Source organism: Gobio gobio, assembly GCF_949357685.1.
Source record: "Gobio gobio genome assembly, chromosome: 15".
Lineage (NCBI taxonomy): Eukaryota > Metazoa > Chordata > Actinopteri > Cypriniformes > Gobionidae > Gobio > Gobio gobio.
In genome coordinates this window covers 9,722,080-9,743,216 of record NC_137108.1, presented here as the reverse complement: position 1 = coordinate 9,743,216, position 21,137 = coordinate 9,722,080, and the positions used below count along the sequence as shown (strand labels likewise).

General features: G+C 39.8%; 2 protein-coding genes across 3 annotated transcripts in view; both read left to right on the top strand.

Annotated features, from left to right (window-relative positions):
• Nucleotides 1–12,455, top strand: part of rprd2b (regulation of nuclear pre-mRNA domain containing 2b) — a 46,071-nt gene extending 33,616 nt beyond the window's left edge. Inside the window, exons 2-10 of the mRNA XM_079837962.1 lie at nucleotides 6,799–6,928; nucleotides 7,009–7,220; nucleotides 8,370–8,422; nucleotides 8,519–8,645; nucleotides 8,730–8,905; nucleotides 9,147–9,432; nucleotides 9,531–9,830; nucleotides 9,950–10,153; nucleotides 10,264–12,455. Coding sequence (XP_079694088.1) covers nucleotides 6,799–6,928; nucleotides 7,009–7,220; nucleotides 8,370–8,422; nucleotides 8,519–8,645; nucleotides 8,730–8,905; nucleotides 9,147–9,432; nucleotides 9,531–9,830; nucleotides 9,950–10,153; nucleotides 10,264–12,206 — 3,431 coding nt within the window. The 3' untranslated portion in view covers nucleotides 12,207–12,455. The remainder of the gene's footprint in view (nucleotides 1–6,798; nucleotides 6,929–7,008; nucleotides 7,221–8,369; nucleotides 8,423–8,518; nucleotides 8,646–8,729; nucleotides 8,906–9,146; nucleotides 9,433–9,530; nucleotides 9,831–9,949; nucleotides 10,154–10,263) is intronic.
• Nucleotides 10,499–21,137, top strand: part of tars2 (threonyl-tRNA synthetase 2, mitochondrial) — a 38,809-nt gene continuing 28,170 nt past the window's right edge. Inside the window, exons 1-5 of one of the 2 annotated variants that reach the window (XM_079837970.1) lie at nucleotides 10,499–12,455; nucleotides 16,594–16,766; nucleotides 17,718–17,832; nucleotides 19,353–19,474; nucleotides 20,853–20,961. In XM_079837970.1, the coding sequence (XP_079694096.1) occupies nucleotides 12,417–12,455; nucleotides 16,594–16,766; nucleotides 17,718–17,832; nucleotides 19,353–19,474; nucleotides 20,853–20,961 (558 nt within the window). In that variant the 5' untranslated portion in view covers nucleotides 10,499–12,416. Of the gene's footprint in view, nucleotides 12,456–15,495; nucleotides 15,686–16,593; nucleotides 16,767–17,717; nucleotides 17,833–19,352; nucleotides 19,475–20,852; nucleotides 20,962–21,137 lie in introns of those variants that run through there. The other variant, XM_079837969.1, reaches the window with a different exon arrangement.

Here is a 21,137-nt window from a genome sequence, read left to right as displayed (position 1 = left end):
GTTCGATGAAACATTCAATATTTTTTTTCTTTTTCTTTGTTGGAAGAAACCAGAGGTTACGAAGCAAGTTTTGTTGCATGAACAAAGGCAATCGCTCTCTGGTAACCAAGCAACTTAGGGAGTGACAGGCTAACAGCCAATCATGAAACTTTATCTGTTTGGTTGCGCCATATCATTGTCTCGTGTTGGATTAATTCTTCAGTAAACAGAACCGGCCTGGAGTGATAAGTGGAAAATGAGTGCCGCAGCGAGCGAGGAAATTGATGATAAAACAGGAAAACAAGTCAGCTCGCCAGTATGGCAGTTTTTTGGATTTTATAAGTCTGACCGTAGTCAGACCAATGTCGTCTGCAAAATATGCAAGACCTTTTGTCCCCACCAAGACTGGTAATACCACAAACTTGTTTTACCAGCCTCGTAATACCACAAACTTGTTTTACCAGCCTCGTTTATACTTTCATCTGGCTCCGCAGCGCGAGCCTCTGCTGACAGCGCGCGCCTCGTTCGTTTGGGGACGTGGTTATACTCAACGCTCTCGCCGTTGTGCTATCCTTGACTTTGGCTGAATCCGAAATTGTCCCCTAAACCCTCAATCACTATTCCCTACTTTAATCCACTAATACAGTTCACTTGAAGGAGTGAATGAAAATAAGTGAGCGAATTCGGACAGCCGCTGTGTGTACATCGGCTGTACACTTGTTATTGCGGTGCAAAGTGGGATAGAATGAGTGCACTCAATAACGTCCACTATGGTTTGACACCACTACAAATGGCTGTCCCCTCAAATAGTGCCCTATTTAAGGGTATAGGGGGCGATATCAGATTCAGCCTTTGAAACTACATGGAGAGGTAATGTTACTCTGCATCAGTGCCTTATGACAAAACATCTAAACGGTAACAGTTAAAAATAAATAACGGAGGCACTGAACCTTAATATTAAGAGATAATTGTTAAGTGTTCATTGATTTTAGACTTGTGTTTATATTTTAATTATTTGAGCGTTTTCCATGGTTGTGTTGTCATTTCTGCCTTTATAACTGAGGGGATTACAATCAGAGGAAGGTTACGTTTAAAATAAAAAAAAATTAAATGTAAAATATTTTTCTCCTGGTCCTTATTTAAAATGGGTCATACAAAATATCAATAATTATCGATATCGACCAATATGAAAGCCATATCGCCCATCCCTACCTCAAACACTGTAGTTGAGCCCTTGAAAACTTTGGTTCATGTTGTCGACATGTTTAGAAGATGTTGTTTTCTTTGCTGTGAAAGCAAATCCACATAATGCCATAATGGTCTGGTATTTGGCACTATCCATGATTACTTCTATCTTGACTACTGTCCTTTAGCCCAGACTAGAGGTCTACTGCCTGATGGGTCCCGATGTACTCGCAGGTTTAAAATACACATAAGGAAGCTTTTATAATAATAACGTTTCTACTCGTTTTTTTTTTTTAAATGGTGACTGCCATAAAAACATGAAGAATTTATTCAATCACACATTAAAAGGTTAGTTCACCCAAAAATGAAAATTCTGTCATTAATTACTTACCCTCATGTCGTTCGACACCCGTAAGACCTCCGTTCATATTCAGAACACAAAATGAAGATCACACTCTCAAGACTCATAAAAGCTACTAAAGACGTCGTTACAAAGTCCATCTCACTACAGTGGTTCTACAATAACTTTATGAAGCGACGAGAATAGTTTTTGTGCGCAAAAAAAAACTAAATAACGACTTATATAGTGATGACCGATTTCAAAACACAGCCTCATGAAGCTTCGATTCTTCGAAGAGTCGATTCAGCGGTTTGGATTGCCAAAGTCACGTATTTCAGCAGTTTGGCGGCTTGACACGCAATCCGAATCATGATTCGACTCGCTGAAGATAATTTCTATTCATTTTATACATTTGGTTAGTTTTGCTTTGGTTTCACATTGCAATTATGCGAGCGCACTAAAGAACTTTACATGACATATTTGCATCCTGTCGTCAACATCTATGTGGGCTGCATCTTGACATTGATTGGTTTGTAAACGGACGTGCGTCTGATGTCAGCGTGTTGTCAATTTGGCGGGTAACTTGTCAAGAATGAATGAACAGTGCGCATTGCTTGACTATTTCTTTTAGTTTTGAATTGTTTTGTTTAAAAGTGGACATTTCAAGCTTTCTATACACACATTTCTCATGTCTGTGAGGCAAGTAGCTGCTGAGTTTATTTATGAGACATGTTCAAGAGCGATGCAAGTGAACGCTCTGGCGCCTCCATGTCACGATTGTTGTCTGCTATAGCCTATGTGCTTCGTATTTATTAAATCCAGGCAATTGGCTGATGAACCATTGATTAAAATTAAGATACAATTTATACAAAACGAAATTCACTTAAAAGAAAGGCTTTTTACAAAACAAAGCTTAATGAAGTGGTCAAAATCATTTCTGACCTTCTGTCTTCTGACCTATTGCGCATCTTTACACTTTTCATAATCAATATAGCCTAGATGAAATTTAAAAATAACATCATATTTAAACATAAACTGGAACTTTCTGTAAATGGTCTGAAAGTCCGAACCATACAGAAAATGCTTTCACACTAGAAACGAACCCAAATTTTGTTAATTATAATGACAGTTAATGAAGAACTCACTATTTGTATATAGCAATATTTTAATATATAGCAACAATTTTAAAAACAAGGCTCTTTTTTCATCCACACACACAAGTAGCAGAACACCTCAGTTCTTTTGCAAAATGAAACCCTTCGTTCAATATTTTACAATAGTTTAACACAACCCAGTTTTGACACCGTCTGGCACACACATGGTTCGTACAATCTGATTCTGTTTGATTCATTTACACACTGCTGTTCTCAATCTTAAACACTTCAAAATTTCTACTTTTCTAATGATATAATGTGGGTTTGATTTTTTTCCAGAAATATTGTTAAAGTATATAAATATATTGACCAAACAGTACACCAAGACCAGTACTGCATATTGATGAAAATATTTATTCTCTCCACATTGTAAAATCATTCGATTCATTCATGCATTCTCAAAGTTTTTATTTTTTATTTTTTTTATATCTGCTGAGGTTGGGCTGAACTCTCTGTCCAGCCTCTCTCGATGTCAACACATGGGTACTCAATACTTATGGTCAACCAAGGTTGCGCAAATCGCATCTGATAAATTTGGTCCCTGACTCTGTCCACATTCTACTCCAGGTCTACCCCTTCCCCTCTCCCCCTCTCTACCCCTCTCTTCCTCTCTTCCCTTCTCTACCCCCATCTTTCCCTCTCTTCCCCTCTTCCCTTCTCTACCACTCTTCCTCCACGGGCTCCCCCTCTCATCCTCACTCTTCGACAACTACGACGTTGCCTTCCATTTTTGCTGAAGACTGGTGAACTTACATGTTGCCTTTTTTTAGTGCTTAATCCTGATTGGTGTGTCTACAATTAAGCACCAGTGTGTGTGCACACCTTAACCAATTGGTTCATGGGTTTGTTCATTTGAAAGCCATTGCTTTGAAATTGCAAGGAAATTACATCATGATACATTTCTGTGTCAAATGCATGTGTTTAGTGTTTTACAAATCACTGTGTGTAATGTTTTGCAAAAAGTGTGCTTACAGTTGTGCAAATCTAGGCTAGTGTTTTGATAATTGTGGCAAAGTTTTAATTTTAGTGAGTAAGCAATTGAAAAAAACTGTAACAATGTAGAGACCACAATATATAAACTGTGAATAAACTAAAAAAACGAATAGTTTGCAAATATTTGTAAGTACTTTATTGCACTTATTATAAAGTGTTGCTGAAATTTGTATTGATTTCTTACATATAATCCAGAGGTTGGGGACTAAAGTCACATGACTTGACTTGAGTCTCAAATTTAAGGACTTGAGACTTGTTTGACTAAATTAACAAAGAACAGGTTAGCTCAAGTCATTTTCTTAGAGTTAATTTGACTAAATCTAGAGACAATAGTGGTCAAAACAGTGTGCTTTATACACAATTATGTTTTCAATTATAGCTTAAGGCTGTCACTAGATTAAAATGATAATTAATGTCATGTTTTGTAATTTACGTGATGTAAATTCGCTGAGATTTGCCAGTTTCTTTCTAAGTGCTTTAATGCCAAATACGTTGCTCTTTCTAATGACGAAAAATAATATACAAAACTGTTAAACTGAGTTAAAGTGTTTTATCAATGTTTCTCTTAATGTAAAGAGATTAGTGGGGCAAAATGCCACCAGAGTTAATATAATGCACCCAAAATGCAATGAAAAAATTTAGTTTTTTATATTTATGACATGTTTTACATCATTTGTAAATGTCATTTATACAACAGTTCAGTAAACAAAAAGTTAATAATGTGATAAGTGACATTTTAGACATGATATTGACAATATTCTGTTTTTTCTCTATTTCTCCAACAACAATAGCTCAAAACAAGCCACAGCATACGCAATCTGTGGCAAGCAGTTTCGTTACTGTGGTGTTTAGTCACTAAACAATCTGGGGTTTTAAACAAATTGGTTCAGTGATTCAGTGGCCCGGTCACATGCTTCGTTCCAGAATGAATCTGCCGTTTTGAACGAATCAGTTGATGAATGCTTTTGTGAAGACAGTGATTTGCTGCCACCTACTGGTTTTAATTTCATAATTAAAAGTAGGCAATAATTTATTATTTTTCCCCCATCTCATTTGTACTATATTCAAAATTCAATATTTAAATTAATCTCATAACATTATGTATGCTGTTGTAATTGCAGTGTAAATACATTCACCTCTAAGATTATGTATACATAAAAAAAATGTCCTTGGAAATCAATTTAAAGGGTCAAATATTGGCCCTTAATGGAAAATTGTATTTCTCTCACTTCCCTGTAAGTGATATTCCATTAAAAAAAAAAATTAAACAAAGTTAACTTTTAACTTTAACTTTATTAACTTTATTAACTTTAACTTTTAAGTTAACATTTACTATGAACCAATATGATTAAAGGTCCCATGGCATGGCATTTTTCTATTATTTTATAATGTTTTCCTGAGGTGTACTTATATTGTTAGTATGACTTTTACATAATAAAATGTCATAATTTAGAAATAAAAGGCATTTTTTCTATACTGCTGTTTGCCCTGTGGCTGAATGCCCTGCTTCAAGAGGCGTGTCTGCTGTGAGACTTCAGTAAAAACGCCCACTGTTGTGATTGGCTGACATCTTTGCATTTTAAATGAGCAGAGGGGGCGTGGTTTAACGAGGTCTACGAGGCACGAGCAGGCACGAGCTGCTGCCAGAGAGACGGATGGACCTGAGTTCACTTCTCATCAGTTCTCAGCATGTCTGAACTGTTGTAGTTACAGCATATACTTCAGGTTATTAGTCTATTTCTAGTCGGAGGGACTGTCACTCATGTCAGAAAGTTAGTAACTTTAGTAAATTATGGATCAGCGCTGACTCGAGACGCGAACCGTTTAGAACGATTCAGTCCGATTTGGTGAACTGATTCGGTTCACTAAAAAGAACTGGTTCAAAAGAAAGATCGTTCGCGAACCGGACATCACTAATGTACCAGAGATGGAGCTCAGCGATTGCTAACAAAGTTATTTATAGTAACTACTGAGTTATGAGAGCGCTGTCAGTCAGCGTGAGTTTATTGTGTTTGTATTTGAGAGTTCTGAATAAACACGAGTCCCAGTCACACCGAGTCCGTCTTCATCATTATTACCAACTTTGGAACACATGCAAAGTACCATTACAGCTGTCGAGATGAACAAATTACGAGTAAGTGTTGATTATAGCATTATTTTTTAAATAAAATAAAAGCGTCAGTGACGCGCGTTGAGTACACAGCGCAAACAAAGACACAACAGCAGTAATCGAATGTAATCCAGTTTATTGTGGGGCTAGGCTGGCTAGCCCGAATATGCTCACGCTTACCCCCCTTCTGCTTAATCTCACGCCGCGTTTGGTGCCTCCGCTGTGGGCCAGATGCAGTACTGGGGGTCGGGGATGTTGAAGGCCAACGGCCAGTGCAGCCCGAGCTTCGGCGTGTGTCAGGTTTATCTCTAAAGATGTTACTCTGCCGATGTTGAGCAGAAACTCATGACTGTATGCACATTTTAGAACAGATAGACGCGACGAGGACGTACAAAAACACTGACTCACAAGATAGAAGACACGAAAACACCGCTCTGTCGGGAGAGAGAGAAGCCGCATTGTGTGCACGAATAATAAATAATTAGCTACACATCAGAAATCACTGATCACAGATCAGAAGGAACTGAAAAAAGACTTCTGTTTTCATTTGTACATCCAAACACTGAGAAACTGCCAGCGTTCACTCGTTCACAAGCAATGATCTGGGTGTGCCAGATTCTCTGGGTGGAGGAAAGGGAGGTAACCGTTCCTGCTTGGACGTCAAACCAGGAGACTTCAGGATTGGCTCGTCTGGCCTGTCATTTTCTCAGCAAGGCAGAGAAAGACAGCCAGAACTCGGTTTTACACCGATCAACATTTCTATCCACTTGGGGACAATATTCAGGCTAGGGGAACTCATATTAATGTTGAAAAACCTCATAAAATGAAAATTTCATGCCATGGGACCTTTAATGCATCACACTTGTGAATTTACCTTCAACTGTTTTATCTTCAAAAAAATTCGTATAATCTTGCTTGTGACTTGAACACGTGTGACTTGCACCCACCTCTGATATGCTCATCCTTTATCTTTCTATTATGTTAGTTGCATTCTAATAACAAATCTTTTCCCCATTTCCCTTTTGTTCTTTCTGCAGCGGATGCCAACCACAGGCTAAATCTCTTCTACCTTGCTAATGATGTCATTCAGAACTGCAAAAGGAAGAACGCCATCATTTACCGAACCGCCTTCGCTGATGTGCTGCCAGATGCCGCCCTGCTGGTCAAGTTAGTAAATCTTGTGTGTGTGTAAATAAGTGTAATTAGTACAGAAGTGCATTCTGTGCTCACTCTCTGTGTGCTTGTAGGGACGCTAAAGTGTGCAAGTCAGTGGACAGGATCTTCAGTATTTGGCAGGAGAGGAACGTTTATTCTGAGGAGCTGATCTCTGCGCTGAAAGCTAATCTGCAGAAGAGAGAGAAAGACAAAGAGAAAGAGAAAGAAAAAGAGAGAGAGAAAGAAAAAGAGAAAGACAAGGAAAAGGAAAAGGAGAAAGTGAAAGAGCAACCCCCTCCTCCTGGTAAGTTTTTGAGCTATATGCGTCAAGTTTCAATGGTGGACTTTAGTCTAGTGCAGAGGTTTTTAAACTTCTTAATGCCAGAGACCCTAAATATAATGATCCTCTTGAAGGGGACCCTCTTTCTAAAAAGAATAAAGACAACTTCATGTTTGTATGCAATTAGGGCAATAGATTTCAATAGACATTTTTAAACACACATTTATTGTGAAATTTAGCATACATCATTAACCTTGTTTAACATTTTGTTCATTTTGTCATCATTTGCTATATCCATCAGATTGAAGAGTAATTTTCACAAAACTATATTTTCTGCGAGCTTTTTTTAAGGTAAATTTAGATGTCTTTCCAAAAAAGGATATAAGGAGTCCATATAATTCATACATTTATGTAAAGCACCCATGAAAAAACATTACAGAAAAAAAACCTTTTCAGAATTCACATTGTATGTACACATTATATGTACAGTGCAGCAGCCTTGTTTACATTTTAAACAAGTAAAGTTGCGATACAGGACAGGACCACGTGGAAATGCCGAAAAAGACCCTAAACCAACCGCCTTGACCTGACTGCATATGCCTACTACAGTGTACGGATCCATTCAGAATTACTAAACACAGCAACATACACGTGACAAATCAAATCAAATCAAAACAAATTATCCTGAGTGTGTGTGGAAAAAACGGGAATGTACTGAAATGTCTTTGTGCATAAATACAATGTGCGATCTGTGTGTTGAGAGAGCACATGCACAGTTTGTTTGCGCATCAATATATATACAACGCATGGATGTCACCGCTATCGTCTTTACCTTGATTACAATTAGCATCATCAAAACTTTACTAGCAAGACACTGGTTTGCTTTATCCAGCCAAGAAACGTAGTTTTGGTCATTGTACTAAAGCCATAGCAAACTACTGAAATTACCTTCAGTAATTGACATTATTTAAATTTATTTGAAATGGAAAGTAATTTAAGAAATGTATTTACTGCAATATTCCCAAACACTGGGTTTGTTGTGGCCGAATATAAATGAAGAGTGCATGCATTAACAAATAGCTATCCAATAAATCACAATCCAAAGTGTTAAAAGCAACAATAAGCATAAAGCAATAATTTGACCGTGTTTTTTTTCTCCCCCTCTTTCCGCAGCCCCAGTCAACCCCAAAACTGCTCTGAAGTCTAAAATTGTTGCAGAGTTTGTTGTGAGTCATGATCTGTCTATAGGTTTAGTGGTTTTCCTGCCTCTTTAATTAGTTTAATTATTAAACACAAAAATAATGTATTTTTCTCTTTGTCAGCCGCATGATTTTGTGGAGCAGTTAATGTCATACAAGCACTCACTGGCTGAGAGTGATTTGAGAGAGAAGCAGTTAGCTGCACTCAGAGTGGACGTCTGCAGCACTGAGGCCCTCAAAAGGTTAAAAGGTAATTACATACTTCCCAAGAACTGCACTATATAACTGTGGGAAAAATAAGCTTTTCAAAATCTCTCTCTCCTTATATCCACAGATAAAGCAGGAGGGAATAAGTTCTCAAAGGACTTTGAGGAGGGAAGTACAAAGCTGCAGGAATTTGTGACATTCCTGGAGGACCAGATGAAGGCAGGACCCCCTCTGCTGGAGGCACTGGGAAACGCAGACATTTTTTACGAGATGCAGTACAAAGAGGTCAAAATTGTTGCCAATGTGAGTCAACAACTCAACTAAAATGTGTTAACATTCCTGTGAACACGCTTGCTTTGGCAAACACCACTTATTAAAAATGTAATGAGCACTCTGAGGTTAGACTTCTGTTCATCAACCAAGCGGGCAATGCCTGATGCCAGTGTCAAAATGCCAAAAATTGGCCTATTAATGTATCATCAATCAATTTATATAATGTATCCTCATACTGTGCTTCTCTCAAACCCCTCACCATTTCTTGTAGGCTTATAAAGCTTTTGCCAATCGCGTGTGTAGCCTGAAGCGTAAGCTGGACGCTCTGAAGGCCACACTGCCCAGTCTGGAGGACTCTCCCATCCCGTCCCCTTCTGAGGACGCCCCTTCCCCCACTGGCTCAGAGTCACCCTTCCATGGCTTGAATTCCAGGAGGAACACGGGCACTGGGGATGGAAATGGTGGGAGAGGATTGGAGCAACAGAAGGACAACAGAGATATTGAGGACATGGACATGTCTGAGGAAGAGGAAACAACAGCAAATTCTGGAATCGTTGGTGAGAGAGACGAGCTGAGGGGAACAAAGTTATGTTAGCATGCTATGTAACATCACAAATGTAATGTTTGACTGACATAGTTGTCCTTTGTCCTCTAGTTGATGAGAGGAAAGAAAAGTCAAGTCTTCCATCTGTGTCCAAGATGACAAATGCCTCCGCAACAAAAAGCTCCCAGATCACTGCTTCTAAACCATCCCAGATTTTAGCAAATCCCACAAAGACGGTGTCTGTGTCATCAACCAATCAAACACCTCCTGCAAACACGTCACCCATTACCACCACGCCTGTACCAGCCCCTGTCGTTACCCCCTCACCCCTGCCGGTGAACTTGGCCAATGTGGATCTGGGGAAGATCAGCTCCATTCTGAGCTCTCTCTCTAATGCAATGAAAACCACTGGTGAGTTTTCCTTTTGCAGAACGGGCTCCAGAAGTAAAAATAGAACTGAAAGAGTTTGAGAAGACTTTGTTCATTATAGCTCCTTTCATGACACAATTTTTTTCTTTCTCAACACCCAGGTGTCAGTCCTGTGTCCCGTCCTTCCCCTGGCACGCCTACCACACCATCTAGCCATGCCTCCTCGTCCAAAGCCCCTCCTTTAACCCCTGGCAGCATTCCCTCATCCAATCCTCTGGCCAACATCCTGTCCAAAGTAGATTTCTCCCCCGAGAGTATCCTGAATGTTCTCACCAAAACACAGACTCACAGCCCCAACCTGCAGGGTAGGACACATTACACCATTGATTTCTAATCAGTTTGTCAGCGGAAGATGGGGGGAGTGTTTGGGAAACCTGTTTGAACTACTAATTATTATTAAATCTCTGTCTTGCAGGTTTGTCATCTCTCCTTTCATCAGCTCGTTCAGGCACTCTCACCACTCCAGACCCTGGTCCATCTTCGTCTGCCTCTACATCCTCTTCAGCTGTCACCAAAGCGGCAGCGACCTCCACCACCCCAACAACACCGAAGACCCTAAAGCCCACAGGCAACAGTTTTAAGCAAGAGTCTGATCAAGAGAAAGGGAAAGAGTGGGATAAGGTGAAGGAGAGGGAAAGAGAGAAAGAAAGGGAACGAGAAAAGAAAGAGAAAGAGGCAGAAAGTGAGAGCGAGGCTGTGGCATTGCCCAGCTTGGAGTCTAAGATCAACAGTTTCCTTCAGGGGAATCCTGGTTTCAGCGCTCTCGGACTTGGCTTGGATGACGTGTGCAGCAGTAGCCCTCTCCTAGTTGGTGGGGACAACCTGGACGGGACCCCTGTCCGAGATGAAAGCGGTAGCACGCCCACTCAAGACGAAATCATGGACTCACCCCATGTCCTCAATGACCCCCAGAGTGCAGGTCTGTCTGGAGGGCATAACCTTTCTCCTACAGCCTATCACAGTGACCCCTGGGATGCAGTGATCACTCCACGAGAGGCTATGGGAGAAAATGAGCGGAAAGACAGGGATTACCGCACCCCACCACCCCCAAGGCTTGCTGCCTTTAGCCCAAGTGCGACTAAATCGGTCAAGGCTATGACCAAAACCAATGATGAAGAAGGGCTGAAGAGAAAAGGAGTGGGTTTGAACGTTCCATCAGCAGCCATGCTGCAGGATCAGAGAATAAAATCAAAGAAGGACGGAGAGGGAGGGAAAAGTGCAGCCTCCCGCAAGTCAAGTGGAGGATCTGAAGATGGAATGAAAGACAAGGAGAGGAAAGCTTCGGCCGACAATGGAGACCACTACCATCGCATTGAGACTCTTGTTTCTTCATCCTCCAATGAGGAAGCGGCAATCGAAACCCTCGATTACGGCAACCGCATTCAGACGGTGGAAAGCATCCGCTTGGTTGGAAGAGGCCCAAGAAGAGGAAGTAGTGCTGGTTCTAGAGTGGGTGGGGCCTGGTATGAAGAGGAGGAGTTTATGGAATCCCCGCCTCCACATCGCTCTCGTAATCACGGCCATGAGAATTCTGAAGAATTAGGATTGGTCCCTTCTCTTCCTCCTCCTCTTCCTGCTCATCCTCCGCCCCCTTTGCAGTACCCACCTCCACCCTACGTAAATGAGGACCATACACGACCTTCTCATGGCATTCCTCAGCACCATCCTCCCCCTCTATTTTTTCCCTCTTCTATGCCTCGTGTCCCACCACCACTTCCACCCATCCCTCAAACCCCACCCCCTCCTAGAGACCTCCTTTCCACCACCTCCACTGTTATGGTTGGTGGTGTCCTTGTACCCATAGACCGAGTCCTACCCTACCCACCTGTTAACCTCCGTTCCGATGGGACGGGACTTGGAGGTAGCGGTGGTGGTGCCCCTCCAAGAGGCGGCAAACCCCAACTCCCTTCCTTGTTAGGTGAACCCCCACGGCCAGGCACGGTGAAAGAGCAGTTTGCCTTGCGCCACGCCCCACCTCTTCATCGCCCAGGCACCCCTGGAGTTCCCCCACCCCTCCTGGGCAGAATTCGAGAGGGCCCCAGTCCCACACCACCATCACCCTCTACCCCAACCACACCTCCATCCCCAGCAGGTGAACCTCGTCCTCACTTGTCCATCCCCAACCGCCTACCCTTCAACACCCCAAATAAGAGGCCCCGCCGCTCTTCCTCCCCTCTGTCCCTTCTCCACTTACCAAACCAGCATCATACACTCCATTCTCCACAGTTTCCCAGAGGTTCCCTGCCCCCCTCCCTTAACCGTGAACCCCTTCTGCCTGGAACAAAACGTCCCTCTGCCAATTTCGGCAGTGGGCCTTTCAACCCACCCAAAAGACCGTTCTTGCCCCCTCGATATTAGCATCTTAGAATGAGTACTAAAGGCTCTGCACAACCTGAAATGGGCAGTGTAGCAAGCTAGCATCACCTGTGAATCGCAGCGTGAGACTTATACTGCATGTAAATACACGTGCACCGGCACGCCCTGCCCCAGAGCAGCCATGTTACAGCACTACTCTTCTTGGAAGAGAAGTTTTCTGATACCCTAGGAATGAACTAGGAAGAGGAGAATATGGAGATCCAGAAACATCCATATGAAGGAATGCAAAAGGTGGTTATCCTGTTCAGTTTGTGTAATGTAAGAGTGTGCTTGTGGAGAGTGTATGAGTGTGTATTATGGATGACTAGTGGATACGCTGACTATCTCTTTCCTTCAGTAACTGTTCCTTCACTTTCCCACCCTATAACACTTGTTTTTCCATTGTTTCTCATGTAAAATACTTGTTTCTGCTGTTTACAGGTTACAGATGTACCGTTTTCTGTCTGTTAACCTCTGTTACTCTCTCACTTCGAGCATAGAGCCAGTGGATTTCAACTTTGCTTTATTTCAGAGTGATTAAATTATTGTCATTGACATAATGCTTGGCAACCATGATTGCTTGTAGTGATCTTTAAGCTTCATAAAGCTAAAATACAGCCACTTTATCAACCTTCACCCAAGATGTGAAGATTTTGGCTCACACTACATACAGTATAAGCTAACCAAGTGTTCAAGGCATAACTACTTTGTAGTTTTTGAGTGCTTTTCAAGAGTTCCCTTGCATTTTTTTTTCTTTTTCTCCCCCCTTCAGTTTCAATAGATCTTACATGTATTCTGATTAATAAAAGCATTGTGATGAGAAATATTATTGCAAGGAAGGAGACTTTTCTTTACAGGTGGTCTCATACTTTGTTCAAGAACAAATGTACCTGGATTATTTTCTGCCATTTTATTTTTACTTAACAGCGATCCTGTAAGTCTTATAACGTAATGGTGTCCAACATGTTTTCAGAAATGTGCAGAGCTAAAATACACAGCTCTGAACATTAGGTTCAAATGAAAGTTGATGAAATAATTAGTTGGGTCAATTTCCCATTGTATCTGGAAATGTCATCTTTTAAGTCGATCCTTTGTCTCCAGAATTTAGGCTTGACAATTAGTTTAACCCTTTATTATGTACACATGATTGAAATCTGTGTCTCTCTATCTGTGTGTTCAATACGAGTCACACTTCCAGGCATTGCATTTTCAAAATGTCACATGCATTGTTCATAAAACTAAAGGAAATGGTACATTGTTTGACAACAACGTTGATACACTGCTTTCCAACAAAATGATGTTTGACAACTTAAAATGTGAAATATAACCTGTACATTGTTGGAGTTTTCATGCATTGTGTAAGAAACATAATAGTTGTAATCTTTCTTTTAAGTGCTGGAAAGTTGAATATTCGAGGGACATGTTTTGGTGTCTTCTTTTGGACAACATTTGCATTCATTGTCGAGTGTTTTCCACGAGGAGCATTTCAGAAAGCCTATGGAGTTATTTTAAAATATGTGTAATGTTGCACATCAGAAGGTTATATACAAACAGAATAGAATTTATGATGGATCTGCCTGCTGCTTAAATGTAATGAGTCTTCAGTTGTGGCAGAAATGCGAGTCGCTCCTTCACTTAGAGCCACATCTATACGTTTTGTACCAGCTGCACCACAGGTTTACTGCTCAATCCTTTCGAAGCCTAAAATTTGGATCCATTCATTCATGTCAAAGGTACAGATAGCGGTCTGAGTGGACTAGTTAATTAAACTGATGTACAATACAGTTATCATGAAACAATGGCAAAACCTTGGAGTGCATCATTGTTTTGCAACAATCTTTAAACGCCCCTCACAAAGGACGCCATTATGACTCGTCCCATGATTTAAATCAGTTTTGTTTGTAATACAATTTGTTTTATTGGTAATTGCAGAATTGAGTTTTGTCGCCTTACAGTAATGATACTGATGACTGATGGTAAGCTGTGTTAAGACACTGAACAAACGGCACATTTAAACAACTGTTAATACCCCCAAGTTCTACTTTTTATGTATTTTATTTATTTATTTATTATTATTTTTTTGCATTTATATTCATGACACTTACACTTCCAGAGATTTGGGACTACTAATATCTTCACACCATTACTTGAACAACATATTGTGGTTGTTATTATGGATTCTTATCTAAAGGGAATGTGTCAGACACAAAAACAACATCTGCACACATATATCCAACTAACCATTGATCTAGATGTGAAGTATGAATTGTAGCAGATCCCTATTTCTCACATTGGCAACCGTACTGGTCACTGATATTGTGTGTGTGCAACCCAACATTGTCACAGTATGATGATAATCAGTGATTCATTGATGGCATTCTTCATATCTGAAACGTTGTGCACTTGTAAACTTGTTGAATTTGGTTTAGTTTTGTATAAACTTGGCCATCATTTTGCAGTAATGGGTGACTTGTTTTCCCTTTCATGTTACCCTCCTCAGTGACCAATAGATCATGCAAATAAACACTCACAGTACCTTGACGTTTATACTGTATATTTGCCCTGAACTTCAGTAGTTGAAAACTAATGGTGAGGGAGTAGGGTTTAATTTACTGCAATCAGGCAGGTTTGCACATTTACTTATTTAAAACTAAGTTGGAGCTCTGTCTGAAACGTATAATGATCTTTAACTGTTAAATATGGGCAGATTATTTAAATTTTGCAGTAATCTGCGTGGCTTTTTTTTTTTTACTTGCCTGTAAATTTGTAGTAACAAGTCTGATTGCGTAACTATAGTTAATGCTTATAAACGCTGTGAAAACAATGTCCTTACAAGTGCTCCCTTAGAAGACAGATGTACTCACTAGTAAGTAGTGTGTATAAATGAGTGTTTATATCTTGTGATTTTTGCATTTCGTCACTAGGATCCTGTAGAAATAACAGGGTGTTTTGAGTGCATTTATACCCCGTATAAAGACACCAGTTCAGGCTATTGGAGGCAGAAGTGATGGAGCATTAACTTGAGCTTGTTTCTCTGAATATATTGTCTTGCTTTGGTTCGAAATAATTGTAGTGTTCCGTTCATAAACGTTCATTGTCTTTTCGGTCCTCCGTAAAATCCGTTTATTTGAATGTGGTTTGTTTATATGTAGGAGAATCCGTCAGTGATTGTGTTTACTTGCGCACTGAGTGGACGCTCATGACGCACTTCTGACTTCGCTTCTCATTGGCTGTTTCTCACACAGAGCCCGCCCTCATGCGATTGCTCTCGGCGAATCGGGTTTCTTGCTCTGTGACGTTGTAGTAGTTCCTGCAAAATGGCGGCCCACTGAGAGAGGGCAACATTTGATGTTTGTAGGAGAAATTATGGAGTCGTAGCTTGGAGTTTTGGGTGTAAAATGCCCGTAGCCGTGTTCTCGAGGTGGACCGTCTGTCAGGCGGCAGTGAGAGCAGCGTCCCGGAGCACCAGATACTACGGGAAGGTGTGCGGGATTCTGTGTAGTGTGCGACTGATGAGGATCTGGCAGACATGTCATATTGTGACACATTATTCTGTTTGAGCATAACTGAGTTAGAATAGCATGCATGTGTGTTTATGTATGAAATGACTGGATTCAGACACTTTTTAAATGTGAAATGTTTATTTATTCACATTAACATTAATGTAACACTACTAATATGAAAAGTTCTATATTTATATAAAGATTACTGTAACATAAATAGCAGTAGTACAGTGGGCACCAAAAGTTTGAGACCACACTAAAATTGCTTTATTTATTTAATAAATATATATTAGGAAAAAACTTCATAGAAATGTTATGATGAAAAAGGATAAATAAAAGATTCTGCTATGTCATAAACAAAGCTAACATTGACCATGTGACCTTTTTGCACGGACTGTCAGATGTTCTTCAGTTGAAGCTCAAGATGCTTTTTAGATCATAAATCATGCTGGAGAACATGATCATCAAGTTTAGTTCATCTAGCTCCAGTCATTAATGTAAAATATACACCCAATACCGAGATATTAATATGTATTACACCTTTCATTCAAATTGTAATGCTCATAGGTCATTTATAATGGGGGAAAATGCACATTTTCGTCAGTGGTCTCACTATGTATTGTTATATATAGGGGCCTCACTGTCTGCTGTTATACATGTTATGTAATTAATTTATATATGGTTAGTCTGATATAATATAATTATGTCCTTGATGCCAAGTAATCCACTCTTCTGACCTTTTCATGCAGATTTTTTTTCTTCCAGTGGTTACTTCTGATATAAAACCTTCCCCATAATGTCATTTAATGGAAGTCTGTTGTTTTTGCACAGTGACTGATGTGTCATCTATGTATCCCAGACTCACACACCCCTCCTCTCTGTTTCAGCTGCAGCCGTCTGCCAGTCAGGCCGAGCGCTTGCGGATTTTCGAATCTCTACGCGATCGGCAGGTGACAGGAGCTGCATCGGGACAAGACCTGACCATTCGATTGGCTGATGGAAGAACAGTGAAAGGTTCCGCTGGTGTGACCGCACCATTACAGATCGCCCAGAATGAACGGTAAATATAAAAAACTTCTTGACTTGCAATAAAAAGGTGCTTAAGATCAGCAGTTCTCAACCTATTTTACTCAAAGCCACCCCAACCCCAGAGTCCAACGTTATTTTCACACCCCCCAAATCCCCATATGTTAATATAACTGTAAATTTAGTACTTTCTCCATTTCTGCTACCATATGGAGTTTGGGTTCCATGCCACTGTCGCCTTTGGCTTGCATAGTTGGGGACACTTAATATTCAGCAATATTATTGATTTGACTGCACTGACACTATTGGATGAGAACTGAACTGAGCTGGATGATGACATCGCTGTTTTCTCCAGAGCTGCTTTATAGATGAATTGAACTCATTCCATAATTGAACTTTATACAGTTATTGAACTGAACTAAAAAAAAAAAAAACACTGAACTGATTTTAACTGAATAATGACTGTTTACAATTGTCTTTTTAGACCTGCTTTACAGCAGAATTGAATTCAGTTTGCATTAATTAATCATTATTTTCCTTTTTTATTACTGCAAAGCTGCTTTATCTGTATTGTATAAAGTGTCAATAACCCCCAAAAAAAGTATGTGTGTAAGGAAATATTGTTCCAGAATCATTATTAAAATCGAAATCACAATATTGATCAAAGAATCATGATAGTATTTTTTTGTCTATATCGCACAACCCTAGTCTGGTTCCCTACATTTGGGGGACCAAATTTCTCCACAAGGAAAGTAAAACCTGAAATTTGTGTGGGGGGCGAAATCAGTCAGTCCCCATGAGGGACACGGCTTATAAATCATACTAAATTATATTTTAAAAATGTACAAAAGCGGAATGTTTTCTGTAAGGTTTGGTTTAGTGCTCTGGTTAGGGGATAGGATGTAAAGTTTGTACAGCATACAAATGATTGTCTATGGAGACTGCTCATAAAACACAGAAACCCAACGCGTGTGTGTGTTTACAGTTTTAAAGGTGCAGTGGTGAGCAGAGTAAATGGGGATTTATGGGATTTAAGTCGCCCTCTTGTGGAGGACTGTGAACTGCAGCTGCTGGGTTTCGACTCACTGGAGGGGAAACAGGTACAGGCTTTTGTGTATTCAAGAGGTTTGTTTTAAATGATGAAACTCGCAAAAAACTGTCCGAAACAACATGTTTGTGTAATATTTCACTTTAAAATCAAAAGGAAAACAATATATATTGATTTTGAATTGTGGTGTTTATTTTGCAAACAGAAATTGAGAAAAAAAATAAACAAACACGAACAATAATTATTCAGGGTCAAAGAACAAAACAAAAAAGAATTATGATTTCTTTGTATTATGTATGTATAGTTTAATTTTTATAAATGTATAAATATTATTTGTATAATAATCAATTAAATTCTTTATGTAATAATAATATATTAATTTGAATAATTTTAAGTCACAATAAAACTTTTTTTAAATTAATTATATATATATATAATTATATTATAGTGTCTTTCGTACGTCACTAACTCGGTTAGCTTGATATGATTGTTGACGATTTGGCGTGATCTTGGATTGTTTGGTTCTTCGACGCTCATCCTGGACTTGCTGTCATAGCAACAGGTCCGTCAGCTTAAACCTGTTCGGGAGCAACTTATTTCATGTGAACAGGATTAGATTGCATCTTTTTAAGCGGCGTTGATAGAAAAAATTTGTCCCAACCTCTGCTACTCAATTACCTTACTGAACCAGGAGCAATAATAATATAAATAATAAATTAATAATTTTAAATATTAACAATAATAATAATATTAAAATGCATTTGAAAATAATAATATAATGTTGTGTATAATACTATAGACACAGCCACTTGATTGAGAGATTTATTTGTGATGGAATAATTACTTTTTAATGGAGGTTTACATACATGTTGTACAGTTAATCTGAGCCGTGCATTATTTTGAGTGATGATGGATATTATGGGATGGCTTGATGCAGTGCAGGAGAAGCAGAAAACTTGATCTTGACCCTTAAGAAACTTTAATTAATGCTGTCACATAAAAAATCTGCTTCAAATTGAATTAAATATTAAATGAATTGCAATTACAACATTGAAATAAAAATGTAAAGGGTGTACAAATACTATAAAATCGTGAATATACAAATAATTGGGAATCATGTTTAAAATAAACAATGCACTGTTCATTATCTATTATAACTTTTATGTTGGTTTGGCTGTTTCCTTATACACATCCAGAAATTCATCTTTTTTTTTTATTCGTCAAGTTTTTTGCAAGGTGGCTTTTTTAATTATATGATGTCATTATGTTGCTGTCTTGCCGCCATCCAATCGCTGCATTCCTGATCATGGTTTCGAGTATAGATGCATCTGCCCTCTTCAGGAAACACAAGAACACGCGGTAATCTCAGACAATTTAATCCAGATATTTTAATCTAGTCCCCAAATTCGTTTGAAGAACCAAATTAGCCAGAGATTATCACGATTAAAAGATCTGGGATCTGTCAAATCATCTCCGATGTATTAAGCGACGTACAAAAGAACAGACCCCTGCACAAGTTTTGATGTGATTGACCATAAAGCTGTTGATGGCAGTGTTTGTTCTCTGCTGTAGGTGGTGTGGCGCACAGGAGCGTGTGTGTTAGGTAGTGTGCTGGAGAATCACTTCAGTGCTCTTGTGTGTCGAGAGGGAGTGTCTGACACGGGCCTGTACTGCGATTATCAGCTACAAAACAAGTAAACACTGTCTGCTCTATTTACAGCACCTGATATACACTCACCTAAAGGATTATTAGGAACACCTGTTCAATTTCTCATTAATGCAATTATCTAATCAACCAATCACATGGCAGTTGCTTCAATGCATTTAGGGTTGGGGTCCTGGTCAAGACAATCTCCTGAACTCCAAACTGAATGTCAGAATGGGAAAGAAAGGTGATTTAAACAATTTTGAGCGTGGCATGGTTGTTGGTGCCAGACGGGCTTGTCTGAGTATTTCACAATCTGCTCAGTTACTGGGATTTTCACGCACAACCATTTCTAGGGTTTACAAAGAATGGTGTGAAAAGTGAAAAACATCCAGTATGCGGCAGTCCTGTGGAAGAAAATGCCTTGTTGATGCTAGAGGTCAGAGGAGAATGGGCCGTCTGATTCAAGCTGATAGAAGAGCAACTTTGACTGAAATAGCCACTCGTTACAACCGAGGTATGCAGCAAAGCATTTGTGAAGCCACAACACACACAACCTTGAGGCGGATGGGCTACAACAGCAGAAGACCCCACCGGGTACCACTCATCTCCACTACAAATAGGAAAAAGAGGCTACAATTTGCACGAGCTCACCAAAATTGGACAGTTGAAGACTGGAAAAATGTTGCCTGGTCTGATGAGTCTCGATTTCTGTTGAGACATTCAGATGGTAGAGTCAGAATTTGGCGTAAAAAGAATGAGAACATGGATCCATCATGCCTTGTTATCACTGTGCAGGCTGGTGGTGGTGGTGTAATGGTGTGGGGGATGTTTTCTTGGCACACTTTAGGCCCCTTAGTGCCAATTGGGCATCGTTTAAATGCCACGGCCTACCTGAGCATTGTTTCTGACCATGTCCATCCCTTTATGACCACCATGTACCCATCCTCTGATGGCTACTTCCAGCAGGATAATGCACCATGTCACAAAGCTCCAATCATTTCAAATTGGTTTCTTGAACATGACAATGAGTTCACTGTACTAAAATGGCCCCCACAGTCACCAGATCTCAACCCAAAAGAGCATCTTTGGGATGTGGTGGAACGGGAGCTTCGTGCCCTGGATGTGCATCCCACAAATCTCCATCAACTGCAAGATGCTATCCTATCAATATGGGCCAACATTTCTAAAGAATGCTTTCAGCACCTTGTTGAATCAATGCCACGTAGAATTAAGGCAGTTCTGAAGGCGAAAGGGAGTCAACCACAGTATTAGTATGGTGTTCCTAATAATCCTTTAGGTGAGTGTATTCCAGTAGTCTAGTGTACTATACTTGTTGTTTATTTTAAGTGCATTTAACCAAAACTTCAAATTGAAATATAACTAAATTGTAGTGCTGTGTGTTTCATTATCTGTGTTTGTCGTAGCTCTCTCTCTCTGTTGGAGGTGGAGCAGAGGTGTAAGCAGATAGCAGCTGGGAAGATGCGCATCATCAGGCTTGAGATCACTGTACAGGAACTGAAAGAGCTCTTCCAGGTCAGCATCCCCTCTTGAGCTTTACAGTGTTCTTGTGCCCATGGTTTGACGTTTTTGTCATTTTAGTTTTCCTTAAAAGGTTTATTCACCCAAAAATGAAAAGTTTCCCATAATTTACGCACCCTTTGTAACCATTCTAGTTGTATATGACTTTCTTCCAACATAATCGGGGTTAT